Source organism: Rhamphochromis sp. 'chilingali' (genome assembly GCF_963969265.1).
Source record: "Rhamphochromis sp. 'chilingali' genome assembly, chromosome: 1".
NCBI lineage: Eukaryota > Metazoa > Chordata > Actinopteri > Cichliformes > Cichlidae > Rhamphochromis > Rhamphochromis sp. 'chilingali'.
Genome location: NC_137929.1, coordinates 22,193,477 through 22,212,896, shown reverse-complemented (window position 1 = coordinate 22,212,896; position 19,420 = coordinate 22,193,477). Strand labels below are relative to the sequence as shown.

Below are 19,420 nucleotides of genomic sequence, written 5' to 3'. Positions count from 1 at the left end.
ATCATTCCATCACTAAATAACTGACCACACCTGATGGTTTTCTCTTATTCATGTTCCCTGTATCTACCTTTGGTACTTTCAGGACTTTTTTGGCATAAAGAGCCTAAAGAAATCCCCAACTTTTTTCTGGCTACTACAAAAAACTATTGAATGAAAGTAATAATTCATCTAAAAGAATCATACAAATGTGGAATGTGTTTCAGCACTACATCAGCATTCTTTCCAATCCAGTAACCTGTCACTTACCTTTTCACTGCGAAGGTGTCCAGAAGTTGTTGAGGTAATACCCCCCTCCCCCTCCCCAATATGACTCAAGGTAAACCAGTCTCACCTATCAAAACCAGTGTGGGTTCAGTAGGTTTAGAGAGCGCTAGCTCGCTAGCTTTTCTTTACTTGCCTTCAACTTTGGCACTGAGGAAAGACGTCAGACGCCCTGCTGAGGAATAAAAGCTGCAGCATTTCAGACAAGACCAGTGAGGAAAGTTTGGGCGTGTTTTTTTTAATCAGCGTGACGATTTTAACAAGCTTGTCTCACGGTATTTCATCGCTAACAAACGGATAACTTTTAAAATAATGATATTTCCGGTGACCCTACAACAATATTTGAATCAGGTTAATTAGAAGTGTTTGACAATGCACATATAAACGCTCTGAGGAGGCTTCCGATTGACATTTATTTTCTGTAAGTTAACAGTTACTTCCTGCATGCATCGAACTCCTACATTTGAGCAGTTTAAGTTTTTCACAGCGGTTTGTTGTGCGGTGTAAAAGTTTTACATGATGGAGTCAACGTGCAGATTAGATTTTATACCAAACAAAGTTAAGTTCAGTTAAATCTACAGTCACAAGTATCGCCTAGAAACTGTTGCTGAACTCATTCAGCTTCTCTAAGGTCACAAACAACATCAGTATTACTCAAACGAAAAAGTACAAAAAAAATAAAATAAAAAATAAACACCTACTCCAGACGGCAAGCAGTAAAAGTACTACAGCACAATTACATATTAAAACAACCAGGAGGAAAAATACGAGTGTAAAAATTGCCTCAAAGTAATAAAAACAGAAAGAGACGTGGACGTCGGCTATTCGGTTCCTCCTGTCAGCATCGCAGGGGAACGTTACGCGCTCAGCCACTGACAGGGAGAGGATAGAGTCACGTGCATCAGGAGGCGCCGAGCGGCGACGCAGTCGGACGACAATCCTGAAAAAAAGAGCAAATGACAGAAATGAACGATCTGCAACTCTTGAATACAGGACGTTTTTCCAGGTTAATTTCTAATTCGACTTGTTTTTCCCGAAATTCAGAGATTCCATCCTCAACAGTGCATCTTTGTCGTATTATAACACACTTAGTACTATTTTGTTATCTGAAAAGCCATGTTAAATGGATCGACGTGCATTACCAACGAATTTACTTGTGGAACAGCACCTTGTACGCATGCTTTTCAAATCCCCGGCTGCCTCTGCCGTTACAGGAACGCTGTTTTAGGAAAGAGCAACACCAGTCTACCTCAGACCTATCCTCACCTTCAAAATGCGCCGCCCTTGCTTAATAAGCGTAGCGTGCAGGCGGTGGCGGAGGCAGCCGATCTGCGTAGGGGTCCCTTGCACGTGGAACTCCGTATGCAGAGCGATCATAGGAGTAGCCGTTACTGGCAGGGGGCACTGGTGTGGTAGGCGGTCTCCTAAGCGGACTTCGATCTCGGGCGTAGTATGAGGACGGAGGAGGTGGAGGAAGGGGCCGACGCTCATATGGGTCGAGCGACGAGTTCGGAAGACGGTCTCGGACGACGGCTGACGGGGGAGGGGGAGGAGGAGGCACGCCGGGACGCTGGTCGTCGTAGGTGGCCATGCCATACGGACGGGCTCGATACTTCTCATAGTAATCTACCACGCCATATCTGTCCCTCTCAGCATCGTAAGGGCGATCTGGATAAACTGCTCGTCTAGGGGGAGGGGGAGGCAGAGGAGGGGCAGGGTAACCTGGGGGTATGTGGCTAAGACGACCCCTCATGTAGCCAGGTGGAGGAGGCTCGGGCCACTCTCCTGGATAGCGTGGGGGCCAATAGCCACCCCTGTCTGGGGGAGGAGGGGGGTAATCATCCCGTTCTTCATGTCTGGGACGACTCTTGGAAATCTGGACATGGATGCGTTTGCCTACATTAAAAAATAAAAAGTAAAAACACAGGTTATGTGGGCTGGTTTATAATAAGGCAACACTTTAAGGTTTCTTCTTGACCTCCTTATAAATGTTGGTAATCTCTCTTACCTTGAAATTCTGTGTTGTCCAGTCCCTTGATGGCATCCATGGCCTCGTCAGAGTTGGACATGTGTACAAAAGCAAAATTCTTAACAACAGCACACTCTGTGACCGTGCCATACTCCTCGAACAAAGCACGCAGCTCATCATCAGATCCTTTCTCTACATTTGCTACATGCAGTTTGACTGAGCCCTGGTTCTTTCCGTGACTGGCCTCCACGTTGATTGGCGTGCCATGCAGCTTGTAGAGGTGCAGATTCTTGATGGCTTTGGTGGCAGCCTTGCGGTCGTCCATGTGGACGAAGGCAAAGTTTTTGATGATGGCACATTCTGTCACAGTGCCATACTCGGTAAAGAGTGCCTTGATCTCATCCTCGTTTGTCGCTCTGGGCAGATTTCCCACGAAAATCTTCACCATGATTACAAATCTGTTTCGAGATAATGCAGAGTGTTAAGAGAGAGAAAAACATATAGTTACAATTTTTTTAGTACATACTATTGAAGAGTACGTTTGACCCTTTCTGAGTCTATAAAAACAGCAGCGTTGTTAACAGGCCCGCGCATAGTAAAAACCTAGAGTCGTTCACGGCGGCACAAGTACCAACAATTTAACAACTTTAAATCATTATTATCAATAAATCGTTTCTTTCATATCTGTATATGTCTACAAAAAGAACAAATGAGCAGAGTTTAAACGCCGCTCGTGTAGCCTGTTAGCCCCGGTTAGCCACGCTAACAGACAAAGCAGCGCAGTCGATATTCTCGCGCAACGAGGCTAGCGGGCGAACAAAGGAACCGAGGTTAACAGGGTACTCCACACATACCTATGCGCCACACAAGTGCATTTATATAAAGACGTAAATTTTCTATTTTCATTACCTTTTAGTCGGCGCTCACAAAAAGGAATTGAAGTCCCCTTCGAGAGGTTTCCTTTTGCTAACTTCCGGTTGTGTCTTGCCTGTGGCATACAAAAAGCCAGCTGCACCGCCCCCTCCGCCCGGGCGTGCGCAGTAATCTAAAGTCTTCGGGTAAAACAACAATTTTACAACTTTACAACTTTTATCCGCATTAAATGTTACATATTATACACCCAGTAGTCTACAATATATCTATTTTTCTACTTTGCATGTCTAATAAAAATAATAACAATATAAAAAAAACTAGCTATAGCACTGTGCTTTGTTATAAATACCCTACATTATCTTACGGTACACTTTTGTCCATGTTTTGTAAGTCACCCCGTTTCGTATTTATTAACCAGTAACATTTCAGAACTACATTTATATGGTGAAGAAAAGAGAGTTAAGTACGTTTTAAACGTACTTGGTTAATGTGTAACGGTCTATTTTACGAGGTTGCTTCTTCCCGTTATAGTTGTAAATACCGCAGGGTGGGAAGCAGTGTCTTTAGTTGAGTCTGTTTACAGTAACTGGTTGTGACACTTCTGATGACATTATTATTATTTTTCACTAACCCCAGCCACCCCAGTAATGAAGAGCGACTTTTCATTCTGAAATAAGTAGCTAAATTTTGACATACATAAAATTACATTCCTTAACAGATTACCCTGTTATACTGCGTTTAAAGAAACACATCTCATTTTGTATTTTAAAACATTGTTGCTTCTGAAAAAACCCTATAAGTAATTTGTTAAGACTGCCGAGATATGCAAAACATAAAAATTATCACTAGTTGATCAATCCTCTTGTAAAAAAATGTTGTTGTTTTTTTGGTTCATTTACTTTTTTTATTTTTTATTTTTTTTACAAAACATCATTAATGTCCTCTGTTTCACATCTAATTGTTTCTTCTGTATGTTTGCATGTCTGTATTTTATTTCTCTGCTTTGTTTACATAAAAAGTATTGTAAATAAATGGTAAATGGTAAATGGCCTGTATTTATATAGCGCTTTACTAGTCCCTAAGGACCCCAAAGCGCTTTACATATCCAGTCATCCACCCATTCACGCACACATTCACACACTGGTGATGGCAAGCTACATTGTAGCCACAGCCACCCTGGGGCGCACTGACAGAGGCGATATCATAATACACGGCTCCAAATGAAGTTTTAAAAGCGTTTCTGTCTACTCATCATGGAATTTTCAGTGTTGTAATGCTACATTCAGGTGCTCGCGTTAAAAATCGCACAGTACAGCAAACCAGCGGAAAAGAATGTAAATTGTAACAAAGACTTCGGTGAATTATGTTGAATTAGTATTTTTCTTATTAGCATTTTGTTTCATTTTCTTTAATTTCACGTGGCAAACTGTTTGCATTGACTTCGCAATCAAACATACATAAATATTTCAGATCTGCGTAACGCCATTACTGTCCAGTCTCCTGATTTAACAGTGGACATACTTTTACTTTAATAACTGTACTGTGTATTGTAGTGTCTAATTCTTGGATGCTATGTTTTTCAGCTTTTGAATGAAAATTTGTATTTTTCTTTCTTTTATGTTGCATTCACAAAATTTAATTCAACCTGAGAGTAAAATTTCCGGATTTGCACTTGAAAGCAACACTGTTGGACCAACAGGAAAACTGGCTGAATAAAAGGCAACAGCTTGCAAAGCGCAGCAATCAGTCTTCCTGTTTTCGCAGCAGTAGCAGCACCGTTAGATTCTTCTAACTCAGTTTCTTTCTGTCCCGTGAATGGAATAAAAACCTCGTTCTTTAATTAAGAAAGTTTCACATTCAGGTAAGGCATCTAAAAAAACAATGTTTGTTGATTATATGCAATACGATTTAACCCTGCTTTACAGATAAGATGGTCTATTTTCACTGTATGACTAATTTTGTTGTTTGGTTTTTATTTTTTGTCCTTTCTTTAACTATCAGCTGTCTTCTTTTTTTCATCTGGAGTTATTGTTTCACAATGAATGTGTCTATGACGATGGAGACGGAGGAGGACCTCCTGACTTGCCTCCAAATCAAGCTTTACCATCCTCAGCAGAGCTGTAACGACTTTTATGATCGGCTTCCTCTGGGGACCAGAAGAAGACATGCTGCCGATGACCCTCTCAGGCTGGGCCGTGACGACCAGGCCTGTGCCTACATCCTGCTTGATCCCCGGGTGTCCCGTAAGCAGCTGGCGCTCTACGCCTACCACATTCCCCAGAGCTCAGAGATGCTGTTTATCATCCAGAATCTGAGCCAGAGGGGGAAACTGTCTGTGAACACCTCAGCGCTGGGATACCTGGAGAGAATGGATCTGCCAGACAAAGCTCTGATCCGGTTCGGAGAGTATGAGATCCTGATCATCCGCGAGTCTGGTGAGGCCATGGCCAACTTTGAGGTAGAGTTTGAGGTGCTGGCAGTACCTCCTTCCAGAGAGACATCCACGTCTCTCTGGAACGAGCAGACATCCATGTCTCTTCCTCCAGTCATGGAGACATGCTCAGATAGTAGGATTAGTTTGTCACCCAAAGATAGCTCCTTTGGCCCCCAGGAGAGTGATGAGACTCTCCCTTGTTATTCATAACCAACCATTACTGCTTATTCACGTGTGACTTTTTTTGTTGTTATTTACTCGACTTAATGCTCAGTGCATTTATTACATTAGACAAGAAATCCCTCTTTGTATATGTGAAATCAATATTTTGCACCCTTTTCGTATCCTGTCTACATAAGCTGCATTGTTAATTTTGCAAATACTGTTAAAGTGCAAAGTTTGAAAGTTATGACTGAGAAATAAACAGTTTATCTGGAATACAGTTGTCTGCATGTTGATTATTTTGTTTTTGTTTTTTGGTGGAACCCTTTACTCTAAGGCAATCATTAATCAAAGAATGAAAAAAGTGTGGCTTTGCATTGAAGACAGAAACAGGTTTTTCTAGAAATCATTGAGATGAAGCGGTAACCTTTCAAGCCTGTAGAAATATGAGATCTCCACACAACCATGGCAGCTTAGGGGAAAACACAGCACTATTCTAGAAACAACACATGTAAGAGCCAATTAAAGGTTAATTTTATTGGTACTGGTAAAATGATTAGAGGAGAAATATACATGTTTGATGTTAAGAATATAATTCTAGTTGATTTTAAAATACTGTTTGTTAAATGTATAGAATATAGAAGTGCAACATTCTAATGCGCTTTTTAGTATTTTGGGCTTCCGGCACACTGTAATTACGTAGTTGGGGAGTCGGATAAGCTGGAGGCAACACAGTTTTTGAACGAGTCTTGCCATGTAAATTAAAAGTTTCAATAAACATATTTTTTGCAAGAAAAGTACTTGGACTAGCTCGCGTTTCAAATGCATGTTGCCGGACTGACTCCTAAAGGTGGAACAGAAGAGTGAAATAGAGACGGAGTGCCGCCACTACAACACACATTTATAGAGTTGAAAAAAGGCATTCCTAGTCTGGAATGTGGTCACTGTCGCTGCCATGCAGGCGGTAGTTGTACGAGTTTCACATACTCTAAATGATATCTAGCAATGTATTTTTGTGCTCTGTGGAGGACGTAATTGTGTGAGACCACTACTTAAAACATCATTTATGCAATCTATACGAGTCCTATATACTGTCAGGAGAAATCAGTTGAGCAGAATGAATAGATTTCTTCTTCCCCCTGTTGATTTATTTAATTACTGTTCTAAAAGTACATTTAACTGTATCTCTCCTGTCTTTATCAAGTGAGTTCAAATTATTCAGAAATGGTGAAAATGGTTTTTCACCATGAAACATGAAAACAGGAAAAAATCTGCCCACAACTACCAAGACAGCTGGTCCTCTAATTATGTCAAACAGAAAAGATGCATCCAAGTTTCAGAGAAACGTAAAGGTCAGAGCACACAAACCAGAGGGATGTCCTCAACTACGAAGATAGCATTAGGCATGAAAACATTGTGTATGTGGATAACCTCAGATCTGAATTTACAGGTTTCTGGTTGTAGCTATGAATCGAGGCAGATTCTTCAAGATTAGGCAGCCCATCAAAGTAACGATCTTGATATCTCTGAAAGAACGTCCTCTGGGAGGTGAGAACTCTCTCAAACAGTGCTGTCATGGAAAGACGAGTCCCTTCATTGGCTGGTGTCCTGTATGGCAACTAAGAAACCAAATCCCACAACTTCAAAGCCTTAGCTTCCATAATGGACTTTGGGTGTTGTTATTCTGCCCCTTTCAAGTTCCTCAAACCCTGGCCTGAACTTTCACCTTCCAGCTCTAATGTCTGTCCCCCTTCAACAGTTTGAGGAAAATGCTTCACTCAGCACTCTGTCATACCAGCTATGATCATGGAAGTGCCACTGGTGACATGACCTAACCAGTTTTCAGTATTCCAATATGTTTCATTGATCTGTTGTAATTCACGTGAAATAAACTAAAAATTTAACTTTGCCATAAATCCACATAAAAATGAGACAAAATATAATTCTGTGATCAAATAAGACTTGATGTCCACTACAAAAGACTGAAGATAAAGAATAACAAGTAAAGAAATAACAATTCAAAATCTAAGTATTAAAAAAAAAATTCTTCTTGGATGAGCGCACACGATTTCCAAGTATTTGTTTGATTTAGGGGAAAGTGACTTAGGGACTAGAGGAAATGATACTTCACTCTTTAGCAGATCCAATGAACTCACTTCCAGTTTCACTGTTCATTGATTAGGCAACTATAGTATCCATCTATGCATTCTGCCCCTCACTCAGTGGAAACATCTGTTTAAAACCTGGATTCAACACTCCTCTGCTTTAACTGTCTGGTTTCTCACAAATAACATCATGTTAGTGAGTGCTGAATAAGCACAGCTGTGGAATTGTGCAAATAAAATCACACTGACTCATTGTGCTTTAGGTTTTTGGGGAGGGAGTATGTGATGACTGTATGTTTTAATGCTGCAGGCAGTTCCACACCCCTCTGGTGAAGATAACACTTTGTAGCTCAAAAACTACACTTTTGCACTCGGCCTGAAACCAAAGCAGCATCAGTCTAAGTCAGTTTATATGCTGAAGTCTGACTTTTATAGATGCTTTGTGCTCAAATCAATCAACCACTTGTAATTAATGATATGTGACATTTAAAGATCTCATAATAACGCCCCGAAAGAACACATTGCTGTCACATAGCTGGGTTCTTGTGGTTCCTGGGATATTTAAAAGTAAAATTGAAGGAAGAGCCTTCTGGTTTAAGATCCCTTTTCTGTGAAACCAACTCTCAGTTTAGATTCAGGGGAAGATACCCTCTCTACTTTTAAGATTAGGCTTAAAACTTTCCTTTTTTATAAAGTTCTTCCTCTCCTCATCTCCAGCCAGACATCTCAGATGGCCCCCGTCCCTGAGCCTGGTTCTGCTGGAGATTTCTTCCTGTTAAAGGGAAAGTTTTTCCTTCCCACCGTCACTAAGTGGTTGTTTGATTGTTGGGGTTTTCTCCATGTTATTGTAGACCTTACAATATAAAGCTCCTTGAGGCAACTGCTGTTGTGATTTGGCATAAATATATAGTCATCTGACAATTTATTAGATATACCTTACTAGTATGAGTTTTGCCTTCAGAACCATAATTCTTTATGGCATAGATTCAGACATTTTGGTCCATATTGACATACCGATAGCATCACACAGTTGCTGCAAATGTATGCTGTAAAAATCCGGTTCCACCACATTCCAACGGTGTCCTTATAGACTGAGACCTGATGACTGACAACCACTGGAGCACAGCAAACTCACTGTCACGTTCAAGAAACCAGTTTGAGATAATCTGAGCTTTGAGGCATGAAATGTTATCCTGCTACAAGCAGCCATCAGAAGATGGCTACTACCATAAATGGATGGTCAACAATACTTGGGCAGCTGTGGCATATAAGCAATTCTCACTTGGTACTCAAGGGCCCAAAGTGTGCCAAGAAATATTCTCCACATGCTCGCAGCATCAGAAGCAGCATGAACCTTTGACATGAGGCAGGGTGGATCCACACTTTCATGATGTTTACACCAATATTTGGTTACAGCAGAAATTAAGAATTATCAGACTAGCCAACATTTTTCCAGTCTTTTATCGTCATACTTTGGTGAGCCTGTGCAAAATGCAGCCCGAGCTTCCTGTTATGACCCCTGGTGTGGTCTTCTGCTACTGTGGCCCATCTGCTTTATAGTTCAACATGTTGAGAATTCAGAGATTCTCTTCTGCATACTTTAATTCTCGTCTGACACTGGACACCAACAAAAATATTTATTTATAATACAAAGAACTGGGTTTTTTTTTTTTTGTTTTTTTAATGTCTTACACCCTAGAGATAGTTGCCTGGAAAAAGGTTTTGTTTTAAATCCCAGTAGATCAGAACAACCCATGCTAGCAGGCTGTGTTAACCAGTTCTACATGCGTAAATGCATTGAGTCGCTACCATGTGATGGGCTGCTTAGGAGCAGTTGAATTTATGCAACTTAAAAAAAGATAATTAAAAACTTCACTATCATATAACCCTAACGTACTGTATGATGTATGATGCTAACTTTTAAAAATAGAAATAAAGAAATCACAACATTTTCAAATGTAAATTGTTTATTTCATAATAGCTAAAATTCAAAAGGTAGAAAATGGGAGTTAAAAAAAAGAAGACAAAAAGTAGGTCCTTGTAGTCAATTGCAACATACAATAACTTTCAATTACATTTAAAAGAGGGAAATAGGAAAACCACTTAGTTGTCGTATTTCCCTCTTTCCCACATTTTTTTTTTTTACCCTCCAATCAAAGCAGAGATGTAGCGACACAGCCGTCCCATCGCCCATGATGTTCACTCCAACTCATCAACCAATCATTCAAACTTTCAGTGAGGGACAAAAATCCATACCCTGTAAGAGCAGACACTTTAAACAAGGTTCACAAATTGAACTGATCAAAGAAGAGTCCCTTTACCTTAAACTGCATTCTAACCAGGTCCTTCCCAGCTTGTAATCCCCTTTGAATTCACTTCTAGACCCGGAGCAAGTGCCAGAGGAAAGACACGTCTGTGAACAAAGACACAGATTCAAAGACTCCATAACAAGCCTTCAATCTACATGAATCAATTCTAACAAAGAGAGACAGTGTTGCTAAAATGTTATTAAGTAAAATGTTATTTATATGGCACCTTTTAAGATTAATATTAAAGTGCTTTGAAACAAAATACCACAGCATTTTTTTAAAAGTTATTACCATTATTGTAAGTGCCAGGGTTTGTTTGTTTTTTTACTTTCAAAACTGCAACAGCAGAAAAAGTATGAATCCAAGAAGACAAAGTGTGATCATTTATTGCAATACCACAGTTTAAGCAGCATGTACCTGTTTTAATCTGGGTGCTGGACATCTTCTGAGGACTTACCATGAGCTGGCATCTCCTGCACTGAATCTAACAACCTATAAAGAGCACACAGGCTAAGAATATCACACGCGCATTTCATGTGTTACATATATTAATTTAGAAATAGTAGAAAAATGACTAAAATGTATGAAATGAAGGATGATACAAATAAATAAACTTTGGACAGAAGCATGGGGCCATCGATGAAAAACCCAAGGTAGGCAATGGGAGATGACTGACGAAATGTGACTTCAAAACACGGAGAAGCCGGTGTACACAGCTTTAAAAAAGTCTTTGTGTAGCCACAGAGTGGAACGGAAGTTTAAGTTGCCTATTTTTTTGCGACTTTTGGGAGTGGACATTTCCGTACTTCATTAACTGCGCTGGATTTGAGCTTTAAAGTTAAATCAACTTTTGGTTTCTTTTTGCAGTCTAACCTGGCAAGACTTCAAGAAGGCAGTGGTAAGTCTCGGGTGTGTCACAAAAAGGGGGGAGAGGGGCAGGGGGTTAATAAGCATTATAGTTTTTCACACTTTACATGGAAAACCAGTCTGGCAGGTTTTCTAGTAGTGAGCTGAGGATTAAAAAAAAAATAAACACCTACCATGTGTCATGCTGATAATATCAGGACTGAAGAGTGAAACTGAAAGTGTTTCAAGAGTAAAGAAAGCTAAATCTTATCTGACGAATTGGTTTTCGTCCTAAGAGGCCAACGCAACGAGGAATAATTTCACAGTTAAAATGTTTTTTTTTTTGTTTTATTCATTTATTAAAAAGCTTTCAAAAAAAGCAGTCTGTAAAGTAAATAAAAATCATACATAAATGGTGGCTAAGGAGTCTACTGTCGCATGAAAAGAACACAAAGTGTAAAAAGAACAAAACCACACTGAAACTTCATGCTAACATGTGTCGCAAATCTTAAAGATTGCTGTACAACCTCCAACAGCAGGTGTTGTATTTAAGAACTACTATGCTGAAATTTCTTTAAAACTTGGATCAATAAGCATTTTGTAATCAACCAACAATCTTAAAATAAACAATTTTTGCTTACAAAGCCTACACGTATTTGTATCTAAATGAATCCCTTGTTCTAAAAAGAAGAAATAGGTCACAGTTTCCCAGATTACATTTTCCACTTAGAAAAATTGAAAAGCAGAGTGTCCAGTTTTGGTCACACTGGAAGTCCAAGCACCTATTCTGCAAAACATTTTGAAAGCTTTTAACAGGAAAACAAAGAGAGGAGGAGAAAAAGGCATGATCAGCTCAGAAGAACTGCAGACAAAGAAATCGTATATTTTTTAAATACGGGGCTGTCCGCAATACAGTATCTTCCAGTAAGTCTCAGCAAACGCAACGCAATCCGCCATAGACATGGGAGGGGGGAGGGGTGCGTATAGCGCCACGTGCATCAGCAGACGACGACGATCTTGTCATATTCTAAACCTGGAAAAAGAGCACACCACACATGTCAAGGAGCGCGTTTTACTTAGGATTCGCGCAACACTGATCTGAGAAGTTCAAGCAATAATATTTTAGGATTCTAGCAGCACCGTTTAAATTCCTTTATTATTAACCTGAAGGAAATTTTGAGTTTTGGCTGATGGTTTAAAGCGTGATTCTACCTCAATTAACGGATTCAGCTCTCATGTCTATTATAACTTTTGTTTCCGTGTCATTTCTGCTTGTTATCAATGTGATTAATGAGTTCATGAAGCATCCACTCTTTGTTCTCACCTTGTATTACACTCGAGGTGTCTTAATAGCCTGCATAGCGAGGCGGCGGCGGTGGTGGCGGCGGCGGCGGCACTCTCGCCGAGTAGGCTTCCCGGGGACGGGGAACTGCGTACATTGGCGCCCTTGACATCGGAGACAATCGAGAACGCTCGTAGGAGTAACCATTACCAGCTGCAGGAGCAGGCGGAGGGGGGGCTCTTCTGATAGGGCTTCGATCCCTCGCCATGTAACCTGCAGGAGCGGGCAGTGGACGCCGCTCATACGGATCAAGAGAGCCCATTCCGAGACGCTCCCTAACCAATGCAGAGGGAGGAGGGGGTGGAGGGGGGATGGCACTGGGACGCCTGTCATCGAAGTTCGGGGCGTAAGGACGGGCTCTGTATTTCTCATAGAAATCGACCACCCCATAAGGTTCTCGATCGCCATAGCCACGATCAGGATACGCTGCTCGTCTCGGAGGAGGGGGAGGTGGCGGGGGCGGAGGAGGAGGAGGGTAAGCGGACATGCGGCCTCTGTAGGGAGGCTCGGGTCTCTCCCCTGGAAAGGGAGGAGGAAAATAGCCTCCTCTGACAGGCGGAGGTGGATACTCCTCCTCCTCTGGTTCCCCTCTCGGTCTGCTTTTTGATATTTGAACGTGTATGCGTTTCCCTGCGAGAGAGAAAAACATTGTCCCTCAAATCTAAAAAGTAAGGAACCCCTGAAAAACCCCTTATAGACCCAAACATTTACGCTTACCTTGAAACTCTGTATTATCCAGGCCCTGCAAGGCATCCATAGCCTCGTCAGAATTAGGCATATGCACAAAGGCAAAGTTTTTGACGATGGAGCACTCCGTGACATTGCCATACTCCAAAAACAGGTCACGGAGCTCTTTGTCAAAGCCCTTCTCCACATTGGCCACGTGAAGCTTCACGGGGCCCTGGTTCTTGCTTCTGCTTGGCTCTACGTTGATGGGTCTGCCATTCAGCTTATGAAGATGCAGTTCACGGATTGCTTTGGTGGCAGATTTGCGGTCTTCCATGTGAACAAAAGCATAGTTTTTGTACTTGGCACATTCTGTTACTGTGCCGTACTGAGTAAACAGAGCTTCAATCTCATCCTTCTCAGTGTTCTGAGAGAGGTTACCGATAAAGATCTTTACCATTGTTGCTCCAGTGTAGTACCTACAAAAGGTAAACACAGGATGTGTCATCAGAATCCACAATAGAATAAAATAAGCCTCTGTCCTGATCTCCAACACAGTACCGTTTACTGAAGAGTTTGGGTGGGTGTTTTTGCTTTTTAGGAATCAGAAGTAACAAAACAAATGGGTTGATGATTAATGTGGCAGAACACCTTAAAGGGTGTTAACACTAGTCTTGAGAAGGATATATGTACGTCACTTTTCCAATGCAAATAAAGACGGTGTCGCTCGTCTACAACAGGTAGCAAACTAACATGACATACACATGTTCTGTAAGTGCTGCCACTCACAACAGCAGAGGGCGGAGACAAAAGGCAGCAGTAAGCTAGACAGCTTCCAACAGCCTTCTGTGTGTAAAGAAAATTCTGCTTCATTCAGTAAATCATCAGACAGTGCCCCTCAGTGACAATAAACCCTGTTTGTTTGCTTTGTTTCAACTTTCTTACACTTCACCCTGATTCACTGCATACGCAACAAAACAAGGAACCACAAGTTATTCTGGCTTGACAAGACCAACAAGCAGAGTGCCTGCTCCAAAAAAAAAAAAAAAAAAAAAAGCAACTAATATTTGGTGTTCCAGTATGAGGGATTAACTCATATATATGTTTATTAAGACTTTCATAAATACACAAATAGAGAGAAAGAAATAGAATAACTCAAATGCTGCCTTGTTGACTGCATTTTTTACCCAGACTATGATTTTTTCCCCCCAATTTACACCAAGCAACTGTGTTTGCAAGGCATAGAAGAAAAGGGTGTCTGTCAGAAAAAAGCCCCACGTCCACGTGATGTCACATCAAGTGACGATGAGTCGTGCAGGGACCCTGTTATTGACTTTTGCTGACTGCAGTCAAGTGAGCCCTCACATGCGAAGAGACAGTCAAGCAAGCTGCACCACCAGCCGTACCTACAATGTTGTTGCACTTTTCTTATACATATTACGGTACGGGTGCCGACTGGCTTATATACACAAGAGTCTAATCAAGAGTTTTGAAATATTTGCAATTTTCTCACTATACTGTACATTTCTATTCAACTTGATCTTATCCCCAATTTAATAAAATTGCAAAACGGTATTTTTGATATTGTGTATTTTTTTTTTTTAGCATTTATTACAGGAAAACTATTACAGATGATGCAAATATTTCACTGGATTCTTACTCTGGATCACCCTCACTCTTCCTCTTCCGCCTCACAGCTCTCTGAATTGTACGGTTTCTGAGAAATTTCTGTACTGTACTTTGAATAATTTCATTTTTTAGCTGATAATACAGGGAACCCGTATGAGGTGACACAAATATTTCACTGGATTCTAACCCTAGGTCACCCTGACTCTTCCTCCTAATGAACTGTACGGTTTGACAGAAAACTAAACATAAACAGATACCATATTGAAAAGTTAGTGTACACTTTTACAGAGAGAACACTGGGAATGATTTCCTGAAGTGTTCTTCAGGGCTGAAATGTTGGATCAGTTAGAAGGAGCTCTGCTGCTTCACAAGGGTGAAATGGAGCAAGTGTAATGGATTGTCCATGATGGAGAGCAGTTTTTTCAGTGACCTATGTCATCCAGTCTAGTCTGTCATTCAGGTGAACCCCATAATACCTGTAGCTGTCCAATGTTTTGACCTCCACAACCATGTCGTCGATGGGCATAGTCCCAGTTTTTTCCTTCAGAAGTCAGCCAGCATCTTTTTTGTCTTACTGACATTCAGATGGAAGAGGTGATTTCATGCAGACCACTCAAAAAAGTTCCTCACCAGATTCCTGTGCTCCGATTTCTGCCCACCCTCAGTACACCCAACCAATACAGTGTTGTCAGTGTCAACCCTCTTCAGTTTGCTTACCAGCCTTGTGGGAGTGGAGCAACAGGTGCAACCGGTAGATAACTCTGACAACACTGCACTGTTACAGAATTTGTACTTTTTGTTGTTGTTATTTTCAATGTGTAGTGTAAGAATTATAATTTATGATTAGCTAATATTTCAAAGCTAGAAGTGGAATGAGTTGTGAAATAGTGAAAAATGAATAAGAAGACTTGTGTTTCTAAGCCTGTCGGCACCTGTACCGTAATATCCGTAAGAAAAGTGCAACAACATCGTAGGCGCGGCTGACTGTGCGGCTAGCTTGACTGTCACTTCGCATGTGAGGCTCACTTGACCGCGGTCCTAAACAAGCGCACGAGCTCATACTGACTTTCGGTTCCTTGCTGGTCCCACCCTCCACACAGGTCGTTGCTGTACATGTTTAAAAGCGAGGTGGGGCAGAATAAAGGCGCGGTTCATAGTGGTTTTACAAAAAGGGAGCTTAGAGAAAGCTTTCTGAGTCCCAATAGTGAATGTACAACGTCATTATGAGGAAATAGAAAGCTTGTAATGGAGTCGAGCGAGGAGGGCCACCACAGTAAAGCGATGACTCCATTTATCGTCATCGCCCATATTTAGCTTTCATTGCATTCGTATTTAAAATTAGCCACCAGCGTTAGCCTAAAGCGGTCAAATTCGGGGGACTTCAGCAAAACCTAAGTTCAGTAAGTTTCGTGTTTGCACTTCCTGGCTGTTAAGCTGCTAGCCAGGTTGCTGTTAGCAAGCTAATATTCGTTACCGACACTCACGCGAATGCGAACTGGCTAGCAAAATAAAAAATAACTTTAACAACTGAAAATGTCTGACGTTGCAATTGTGAGTCTGTAAAAGTAAAATGATGACACCTTAGGAAAAGGACAGGAGAACAACACCAAAAACTACCATACTCACTGATTGTGAACTGTGCAACAGCGAGGTCGAAACTCCAAAGATGAGTAGTAGATATCTGCTGGCGGTAGAAGCGCACGTAAGAATCTGATTGGTGGGAAGGTGTGTCTCTCAATAAGTCCGGGCTGCCATTGGGTGACGGGTTTAGTTTTATTCTGAAAGCGCTTCCGCTGCACTAGAGTGACGGGGCGTAGCGCGAACGAGTGTTTTGTAACGAGCGCCTTTAGCTTGTCGAAAACCGAAACCAAGTTTCTGTTTTCTATATCTAAATCGGACACTAAAAATACCCTAAAAATAAATGCTTAAAAAAAGACGGCCTTAACCTCTCGTTGTATTGCTCACAGTAAACGCAGTGAGTGAATAGTGACAACTTATAGTCAAGTCAAGTCAACTTTATTTGTCAATTCTGCCACATGTACAGGACATACACAGAATAGAAATTGCGTTACTCTCAAACCCTAGTGATTAGAAAAATGCAAATAAAATAATTAAAAAGTAAAAATTTAAATAAATACAATACAATTTTACGTATAACAAAAAAAAGCTATGCAATATACAATATACAATATTCAAGTAAGAAGGCATAGTGGTGCAAAATAGGCAAATAGTGCAAATGGGGATTTAGTAGTGTACGGTAAGAGATAGTGTAACAACAGAGTCTTATGAGGTCCAATGCTTAAGCAGTCCAATGCTCCACAAAGTGACTGGAGCAGGCCAGTGAGTGCGTCAGAGAGTGAGTGTGTGTGTGTGTGTGACAGAGTTCAGTGAGACCGTGGTGGAGAAGAGGGGAGAGGGGGGCAGAATCGGGAGGGAGTTTAGCTTCCTGACAGCCTGATGGATGAAGCTGTCCTTCAGTCTGCTGGTCCTGGCCTGGAGACTCCGCAGTCTCCTCCCTGACGGCAGCAGCTTGAAGAAGCTTTGCATTGGGTGCGTGGGATCAGCCGCTATGCAAAGGGCTTTTTTAGTGAGACGGGTGCTGTAAATGTCCTGGAGGGAGGGGAGAGAGACACCAATGATCCTCTCTGCAGCTCTCACTATGCGTTGGAGGGATCTATGGCAGGACGCATTGCAGGCTCCAAACCACACAGTGATGCAGCTCGACAGGATGCTCTCGATGGTGCCTCTGTAGAAAGTGTACATGATGGGGGCTGGAGCTCCTGCTCTTCTTAGTTTGCGGAGAAAGAAGAGACGCTGCTGTGATTTCTTGGCCAGTGCTGTGGTGTTGTACGTCCAGGAGAGATCCTCTGTGATGTGCACACCCAAGAACTTGGTGCTGCTCACTCTCTCCATATAGAACTTATTTCTAAGTTAAAAGTTTAATATATGAGAGTAAAAATGTCGTAAACTGCGCAGAATCGATGTCTCACAACCCGACATAAGTGAGCAGCAAAGGAGAACAACAAGTACGCAAAATAAGGCGCTGCTCTTGTTTTTCATGTCTTCTCTAACACCGAACCTGTGTTTGCTTTACCTTCACAGTTCATGTGACTGCTGCACGTCAAATTATGGAAATTGGAAATTCTTGGTGTCACTAACCGGCTTAGATAATAACCACTGGGTCAGTCTGAAACTTGTGTTATAATACTCAATGGAACTTCCTTCAAATTTAAAGCTGAATATTTTTTTTCTCCTTAGCTAAGTATCATTAACTCACATCATTATCTCTTATCAGTAGCAAGTATTTGAAGGGCATGTTGATAACATCTTAAAATCTAAATAATAACAACATTAAGATCATATGATCTTGTGTAATTTAGCTTTTTTTTTTTTAAACACAGTATATAAAATTATAGAATTATTCAAATTGCCATCTGTGTACAAAAAGCAATTACTAATGTAGCTAGATCTTTTTACATGAGGTTGCAGTGCATTATTAAACATTACTTATTTAGCATCAGCATTAGATTATTAGAATGACATGTTCTTATGAGTGAAACTAAGACTGTTTTTCATCATTGAACCACTGCTTTACTTTTGCTAAAATGCCCCTTAAAAACTTACAACTTAAGACATTTATTTAGCAGTTAGTCTGCAAATGTGACATAACAGTAAACTTCCAGTAGAGGGAGACGCAGACAGAAAAACGCAAAGGAGTTGACTCATCATTACTTAGGGTAACTAATCAGGTGACACCCCAGTTTTGATAAAATCACTTCTTTTCTTTATCAAATCCTGGATTATACTGGACACTAATTTGGCGAAACTCTGGGTATAATATACTAATATCCTTACCTGCTGAATAAAGTCTTTCATTTTCCCCCCAAAAAAATCCTTTTTGTATCCACCATCAGATTTATGTATGTACGTAAAGTCAAACTCTGCAAACACAACCATGAAAGGATGTTTCTCCACCACCCTGTCTCTAAAAGCTTGTGACTTCTATCAGTTTTAATGCAGAAGCTGCTGTCTATCAAAGAAAGCAGCCATATTCTTGTATTATAGTACATTTCTCTCTTCTTGGTTTATTTCAAGCACTTTTAATCACACATTTGTCTCTTTTTGCTTTGAAATTTGATCAGCTGCGTTTTCATTTATAGCGATCTGCACTCATCCTTAAGATGGGCTGACCCGGTCACTAAAGAGGTGATGACTCACCATTTGTACGGGCAAATAGAAACTATGTTGCTGTAAATACCCCGCTGAATCACTACTGTGTAAAAGTACACGTTTTAAAGAGACATTTGATCAGATAGAGGGTGGGGTCTCATATCTGTATTAGACATTTAAAGTATTTTACTTTAATTATTCCATATCACAATAAGTCACCTTAACATGCTTTATATTGTAAAATAAAAAACTTAAAATATTACAGCAGACCACCCACTATGAGCAAGCACTTGGTGACAGTGGGGAGAAAAAACAAAAAACAAACTTTTTAACAGGAAGACGCCTGCAGGAGAAGACCAGGCTCAGAGAGGGTTGACTATCTGCCATGAACGGTTGGTAGAGTTGAACAAAGGTCTTAAATCCCTTTAAAAATCTGTTCTTTCAGGTGCAAAAATGGTTCTTTGAAAGATTTTCCTCACATCTAATTAAACCTCACTATGCTCATTTACTGAAAAATTTTTAATGAAAAAGAGGGTAGGGGGGGGGGGGGGGGGGGGTGTGAGATAATGGCCAACCAAATACTGGAAATAACAGACGATGCTTCTTTAAATTCAAAATAGGCTTGCTTAAAATAGCCTGGGACAAATTTAACAC

At 40.9% G+C, this 19,420-nt stretch overlaps 3 protein-coding genes and 1 long non-coding RNA gene across 5 annotated transcripts; 1 reads left to right on the top strand and 3 right to left on the bottom strand.

The window, feature by feature from the left end:
- Nucleotides 1–478: 478 nt before the first annotated feature.
- LOC308387803 (RNA-binding protein 4.1-like) lies at nt 479–3,260 on the bottom strand. Its single transcript, XM_080868092.1, has 4 exons — nt 3,140–3,260; nt 2,270–2,688; nt 1,528–2,157; nt 479–1,201 (listed from the first exon to the last, which is right to left on the bottom strand). Exons 2-3 carry the CDS (start codon nt 2,676–2,678, stop codon nt 1,550–1,552), a joined length of 1,017 nt encoding a protein of 338 aa, XP_080724218.1. The 5' UTR covers nt 2,679–2,688; nt 3,140–3,260; the 3' UTR covers nt 479–1,201; nt 1,528–1,549.
- Nucleotides 3,261–4,806: 1,546 nt separating this feature from the next.
- On the top strand, nt 4,807–5,975 carry LOC308404666 (TRAF-interacting protein with FHA domain-containing protein A-like). Its single transcript, XM_080894816.1, has 2 exons — nt 4,807–4,964; nt 5,105–5,975. The coding sequence occupies exon 2, from the start codon at nt 5,142–5,144 to the stop codon at nt 5,745–5,747; it is 606 nt and encodes a 201-aa protein (XP_080750942.1). The 5' UTR covers nt 4,807–4,964; nt 5,105–5,141; the 3' UTR covers nt 5,748–5,975.
- Nucleotides 5,976–9,753: 3,778 nt separating this feature from the next.
- On the bottom strand, nt 9,754–10,670 carry LOC308410493. 2 transcript variants are annotated; one of them, XR_013974195.1, is made up of 2 exons: nt 10,531–10,670; nt 9,754–10,217 (listed from the first exon to the last, which is right to left on the bottom strand). It is a non-coding gene; the product is annotated as an uncharacterized lncRNA (long non-coding RNA). The 2 variants fall into 2 exon arrangements; XR_013974196.1 differs by having other exon boundaries at nt 10,571–10,644.
- Nucleotides 10,671–10,935: 265 nt separating this feature from the next.
- On the bottom strand, nt 10,936–16,280 carry LOC308410488 (RNA-binding protein 4.1-like). The gene is made up of 4 exons (XM_080903824.1): nt 16,223–16,280; nt 13,019–13,446; nt 12,284–12,931; nt 10,936–11,992 (listed from the first exon to the last, which is right to left on the bottom strand). Exons 2-3 carry the CDS (start codon nt 13,425–13,427, stop codon nt 12,306–12,308), a joined length of 1,035 nt encoding a protein of 344 aa, XP_080759950.1. The 5' UTR covers nt 13,428–13,446; nt 16,223–16,280; the 3' UTR covers nt 10,936–11,992; nt 12,284–12,305.
- Between the last annotated feature and the right edge of the window lie 3,140 nt (nt 16,281–19,420).